This window comes from Brassica napus, chromosome C6, assembly GCF_020379485.1.
Source record: "Brassica napus cultivar Da-Ae chromosome C6, Da-Ae, whole genome shotgun sequence".
In the NCBI taxonomy this organism is placed as follows: Eukaryota; Viridiplantae; Streptophyta; class Magnoliopsida; order Brassicales; family Brassicaceae; genus Brassica; species Brassica napus.
The window spans coordinates 15034258-15039916 of NC_063449.1; the positions used below are offsets into that span (position 1 = coordinate 15034258).

At 37.2% G+C, this 5659-nt stretch overlaps 2 protein-coding genes across 3 annotated transcripts; one reads left to right on the forward strand and one right to left on the reverse strand.

Annotated features, from left to right (window-relative positions):
• Positions 1–1224: 1224 nt before the first annotated feature.
• Positions 1225–3469, forward strand: LOC106411854 (patatin-like phospholipase domain-containing protein 4). 2 transcript variants are annotated; one of them, XR_002656911.2, is made up of 7 exons: positions 1225–1841; positions 1932–2075; positions 2328–2400; positions 2497–2602; positions 2692–2840; positions 2963–3058; positions 3146–3218. XR_002656911.2 is itself a non-coding variant. In XM_013852698.3 (7 exons), the coding sequence occupies exons 1-7, from the start codon at positions 1416–1418 to the stop codon at positions 3302–3304; spliced, it is 1101 nt and encodes a 366-aa protein (XP_013708152.1). In that variant the 5' UTR covers positions 1249–1415; the 3' UTR covers positions 3305–3469. The 2 variants fall into 2 exon arrangements, 1 of the variants encoding a protein (XP_013708152.1); XM_013852698.3 differs by having other exon boundaries at positions 1249–1841; positions 2692–2788; positions 3146–3469.
• A 52-nt stretch (positions 3470–3521) lies between these two features.
• Positions 3522–5065, reverse strand: LOC106411856 (protein FATTY ACID EXPORT 4, chloroplastic). Its single transcript, XM_013852700.3, has 4 exons — positions 4787–5065; positions 4655–4719; positions 4018–4105; positions 3522–3877 (listed from the first exon to the last, which is right to left on the reverse strand). The coding sequence occupies exons 1-4, from the start codon at positions 5010–5012 to the stop codon at positions 3729–3731; spliced, it is 528 nt and encodes a 175-aa protein (XP_013708154.1). The 5' UTR covers positions 5013–5065; the 3' UTR covers positions 3522–3728.
• Positions 5066–5659: the final 594 nt, after the last annotated feature.

A 5659-nucleotide genomic window follows, 5' to 3' on the forward strand; every position in this document is an offset into this window, starting at 1 on the left:
AAACAAACAAAAAAAAGTCATCTACTCAGTCTCTCACGGAAGATATTTATAAAGCATCGAACTATTTATAAATAGAAAGAAAATAGAGACAACTCTAATCGTTTCTAAGGTGTTCGATATAACTACAAATTCCATCTTACTAAGAAGATATATAAATACAATTTTCATCTTACTAAGAAGATATAAGTAAGGAAGAAACCTATTAAATATAAAATTGAGTGAATGCTTTGACTTTTTCAAGCAACAAAAAAAAACATAGGCCTTCATTAAATCATTATGGATCCAATTCTTTATCCATGAAGAACAAATCTTGAGACGGATGCAGACGCACATTCAACAGTTAACTTTTTCTGGATGACTAAAAATTATATGATTTAAATTAAAAATAAAGTATTTATTCATTTATAATAATTTTAAATAATTTTATATTAAAACCGTGAAAATACACATAAATTAAGTTTATAAGAAACTATTATATTAATTATTTCATAAATAATTGACATAATATATACATGGTTATATCTCTAATAAACACCTCAATGCATAAGGTATTAGATTTATAGTATTATATTTAATATTTGTATATTTCTATTTAATTACTATTAAATTTTAGATTTTACATAAAAACAAAAAAACATGATTTTATATTTTTATTTACTTATGACATATAAGTTTTTTTTAAACGGAAGCATGATTATAAAACGGAATGTTAGGCTTCTAACGTGCTTTTAAAAAGAATATTTTAGAAGTGTTTTAGAAGGGAAATTCCATAAATCTGCATGACGTTCCGATTTCGTTTCCGAAGCGAGAATTAGACGTCTGATGAAACTTCTGTGGCTGAAACCGAAAAATCCAACATACTAATATCTAACAACATTTTCTTTTACTACTAAACATAAGTTAAAGAAAATTAAAAAGAAGATGGTGGAAACCAAAATAATAAATACAATCAAAACAAAGTTTTTTTATTAAATCTACCAAAACTAATGGGGCTCAAAGCCACAACTTTCGCCTTGATAAGGTAGTGCTCTGACTAAAAGAACTACAATCCCATGAAAATTAAGCGGAATAGCTTACATTTTTTTATGATTTTATTTTAATTATTTCTTTTTTGGATTCAGAATAATTTACAGTAAAAAGTTGGCAAATCAAAAATGACAAAATATATGCAGAATTCAGCTTTATTAGGTTCTTACAATAATGATATTTCCCTAAACCGCTACAAATATTTCACATTCATGTAACGTAAGAATAAAACATTCGAAAGTAGCGCCGGAATACCACTAGTATTATATATAAGTGGACTTAGCTAACACGAAACCACAGTCTCATCTTCATGACTGTTTTGTGAGCTGCGATGATCGTGTGAATCCAATGTCCAACTTTCGAACTTGTATGGTGTGACCCTTTGCTCCATGGCGATCTCTCTTCTTCCCCGACCTTTCATCTCGCTCCGTTCAACTAAAATCTTCAACCTTCCACCGAGGATTTTCGCCCTTAGGCTATCATGCTCCTTTTCTTCTGATGGGTCCACCGGAAATCCAGAGAATAGATCTTTCTCTGTTGCCACTGGTGACATGTTCATCCATATCGCATCAAGGCTTTTAAAGAGATCCAACCAACGCTCGCCTCCGGTTGATCATGGAGATAGGATAGGAACAGTAACTGAAGATGTGACAGAGCCAGGGATGATATGGGAACAGAGCGTCGAAGATGTAGAGGCTGATGAGAAAGAGAGGAGGGTAATCACAAGCCCTGGGTTTAGCTTCTCTGCTGCTGGTCTTTTGTTCCCTTATCATCTTGGTGTTGCTCAGTTACTCATCGAGAAGGGTTACATCACGGTGCTTCTTGAATTTTCTATGTTTATATTATGATGAATCAAGAAAATTTTCAAAGGTGAGAGAACATGGTTTTGTTGTTGTTTTCTACAGGACACTACTCCTTTGGCAGGAGCTTCTGCTGGTGCTATTGTATGTGCTACAATAACCTCAGGAGCATCAATGCAAGAAGCCCTTGAAGCTACCAAGGTTCTTGCTCATGATTGCCAACGCAATGGCACTGCTTTTCGTCTTGGGGTAATGCGCCTTTTTTTCTTCTCAGTATGCCTCTTTAAACCATGCTGTTGTATAAGTTTACTTTAGATTGTTCTACGGGCTTCTCTTCTTTAATGTCAAACCTAATCATCAACATTGCTTTGGATTGTTCTACGTTTGAAAGAGTTGGCTGTTCTGCATTTTTATATGTGCAAGATAGAGTTAATGAGTCAAACACAAGACCCACCAAAGTCAGATGTGGTAGTTGTTGATCCAAGTCTCTGTTGTTTTTAGGCTGTCCTTAGAGATTCTATGGAGAAATCACTGCCGGATGATATTCATATTAGGTCCAATGGCAGAGTTCGTGGTGAGAAACAGCAAGTTTACTTCCTCAATATGGTTTACTTTTGCCAAAGCACATTGTTTGGGCTCTGACGTCTCTAATCATTCTACTGTATTGTAGTTGCCATCACACAGGTGTTATGGAAACCTAGAGGTTTACTGGTGGATCAGTTCGACTCCAAAAGCGACCTTATCGATGCAGTTATTGCATCTGCCTTTATACCAGGGTAAATAAATACTCCCTTGCTTTTGAAACTTTACAGTTCCTCTAGAAAATAAAAAACTTCTAATTATAATATTTTAAGAGCAAATGCAGATATCTTGCACCAATGCCTGCAACCATGTTCCGTAATCGAGTTTGTGTTGATGGAGGCTTGACATTGTTTATGCCACCAACCGCTGTTGCTAAAACAGTATGTACATGAAGATGTTTCTTGCTTTCTTCTCCTTCTCTATATCTTCTGTGTATGATCACTTCCGCTATTTTAAAATTATGTGGCCTTGACACATATTTTGAAAGGCCTTTCATATGTATATCCATGTTCCACGGAGCTTAATGAACTTTCTGTGTATCAAAACTTTAACAGGTTCAAGTTTGTGCGTTTTCGGCGAGTAATTTCGAATTAAAGGGTATTGGGATCAGCCCGGATTGCAACCCTCTAAACAAGGCAACCTCAAGACAAGTAAATGTTCAGATTTTTTCTAGTGAAATCATTCTCCTTTGACTTGAGAGTTAAGTGTGCTAATCTTGGTTTTTCTGATGTACTTAGCTATTGAATTGGGCACTGGAGCCAGCAGAGGACGAGGTGTTAGAGAAGTTGTTTGAGCTAGGTTACGCAGATGCAGCTGCCTGGTCTGAGATGAATCCAGCCGAGGAACTGGTATATGATGATAGTACTCCTTCAGCACAAGAGATTCAAGCCAGTTAGGAGGACACATCTGAACTGCATTCTTAGTTTCTTCTAACCATATATAGTCAGTCAGTCTAGTCTGTTCATTGTGCTATAATAATAAATTTTCCCACAAGCGGGCCGTGTAAGTTGCAGAAACTTGTAGTTGTTAGATAAAACCTAATCCAATGGTACGTCACTTAATATTGAGCTCCATATACATGTGCTTCGAAGTGAGACTTGTTGGTCACATAAATATTCAACGTTCTTTTATTCAGCATGGAGATGTATCTGTGTTTGATTTAGCAACAACCCACAAACAGAGATTATCCACTCAAAAAACATTCGCCTCACAAAGCCTTGCGCTACTTATTGGGTGTGTGGGCAAAAGCAAAACAGATCTTTGATTCATACATTTGAGAACATTCCAATCTGGCTAAAAGCTCATGCTCTCTCATAAAGGCTAAGGTAGAGGTAACGCATCTGGTACTGATACAGGCACAGGTAAACTGTCGTGCATATAGGCCATCACAAAGAATGACAACATGGCGATAGAAAGGAGTAGTAGCGGACCTGCAGGGATTGGTTTCCGAGAAGACGCCAAACGAAACCCTGCAAGAAAGTCGTAGAAAGAACATAAAAGAAATCACGTCCGATGAGAAGATATTCCGTCACGCATTTGGACATATATATATATATATATATATATATGAAAAGATAGAGAACACATCTTCTTGTCAAGAGGAGCTTACCAAAGACAGAAGAGAAGAGGAAGGCAGCGCCAAGTCCTATGGTATCGCCAAGGACTCTTGTCTCAGGAGATTTTGTAAGGAAGTAGGCCTATATCGAAATTTAAACACCGGAACTTTTCTCATTCTCAACAAAGAGAAACAAAGGTTTTGTAGATGACAATTGACAAACTTCAGAAGAAAACAATCATGAAGATACAATACACCACGTAACATTAAAAAAAAAAAAACAAATGGGGCTATGTAGCCGCGATAAGACAGTTTACTAACAGTGGGGTTGATCAGATTTTCAATTCTAACACTGACCACGAGGGTATCTCATTTCAAAAGGGAAGAATGCATTTACAAAAAGATTCTCAAGCCACCTTAAAGAGACGCGCAACATTATTTTTTTCTCAGGGAAATGGAACAAAGCTTGGGGAAGAATGCATTTACAAAAAGATTCTCAAGCCACCTTAAAGAGACGCGCAACATTATTTTTTTCTCAGGGAAATGGAACAAAGCTTGGGGGAGAGCAAGATTAAGCAGAAACTATCACTGAACAGTGCACATGGTTCCTGACAAGGATTCCTCAAAGGAGAAGTTCAGATTTAAAAGGGCTATACAAGAACAGGAAAGTAACGAGAGAGCAAGATCTTACAGAAGCCATAAGGACAGAGCCAGTCAAACCCCCAAAGAAAGAACCCTTGCTTCCAGATTTGCTATCTGAAGGAGAGAAAAAAGGTCAAACTTTTAAGCAAAATAAATCAAAAGAAAAACCTCACTAACTTACAGGCGAAGAGACCGCCTCCTAGAAGAAGAACACCATAACCAGCAGATACGGCTGGAGCTAGCTCCGACAGCTCCGCCTTACAACAGAGACCATTGCCTCGTCTGCTCTTCGATTTTGGAAGTCCCGACCAATTCCGGCCGCAGTCACTAACACTCCGCCCGAGTAGTTTGGTGTTCCGCACCGACACCACCGAAGGAATATGTAACCTTAGCGCTAAAGACGACATTGCTTCAGCCGAATGGTTTCGTCAGAGAAACAAAGGGATCAAAATTATTATTAACAGAACAGAAATTGGGTTTCAAAGACTTATTTGTCCTTTCCTTAATTTTTTTTTTTTTTTTTTTTTTTTGCTATTTACAAACAAAGTACGAGCCGGGCCTCATGACGTATCACAATCACATTCTAGAATACCACTTTTATGATTATGACGTTGATCACTATATTTCGGAGGATGCAGATGGACATGTGACCACTTTCTTGTAACAGAGAATGGAGATATCGTATACATTTCAAGGGTGTAAGTTACGGATAATAAATGATTATTTACCCAATGGTACCCTAAAACCCTTCCAAAAATTCAAACCCAAAATTCTATTCTATTTGGCTAAATAATTCAGGGCAAAAGAAAGGGTAAACGACCTATTTTCACACCAGAAGTATCATCATATAGTAACAGTTCCACGCAATCTTTCAACCTCGACCTACACTACAAGAAAACGGCGGCATACTGAGAGAAAAAATCGTCGGTATGTCGTCGGAATAACGCTATTCCGACGACATACCGACAAAAAAAGTCTTCGGAAATAACTCCTCGAAAATTCATCTTTCCTCGGAAATCCCTCGGAAATTTCCGACGGAATTCCGAGGAAACCC

What these genes read in the sequence shown, in the direction of transcription:
- LOC106411856 (XM_013852700.3), bottom strand. Translation starts at nt 5,012, where the DNA reads ATGTCGTCTTTAGCGCTAAGGTTACATATTCCTTCGGTGGTGTCGGTG. An exon ending in AGGAGGCGGTCTCTTCGCCT is followed by an intron (nt 4,720 to 4,786) that starts GTAAGTTAGTGA and finishes TCTCTCCTTCAG; the next exon opens with ATAGCAAATCTGGAAGCAAG. An exon ending in GCTCTGTCCTTATGGCTTCT is followed by an intron (nt 4,106 to 4,654) that starts GTAAGATCTTGC and finishes ATTTCGATATAG; the next exon opens with GCCTACTTCCTTACAAAATC.
- LOC106411854 (XM_013852698.3), top strand. Translation starts at nt 1,416, where the DNA reads ATGGCGATCTCTCTTCTTCCCCGACCTTTCATCTCGCTCCGTTCAACT. An exon ending in CAACCGCTGTTGCTAAAACA is followed by an intron (nt 2,789 to 2,962) that starts GTATGTACATGA and finishes AAACTTTAACAG; the next exon opens with GTTCAAGTTTGTGCGTTTTC. An exon ending in ACAAGGCAACCTCAAGACAA is followed by an intron (nt 3,059 to 3,145) that starts GTAAATGTTCAG and finishes TGATGTACTTAG; the next exon opens with CTATTGAATTGGGCACTGGA.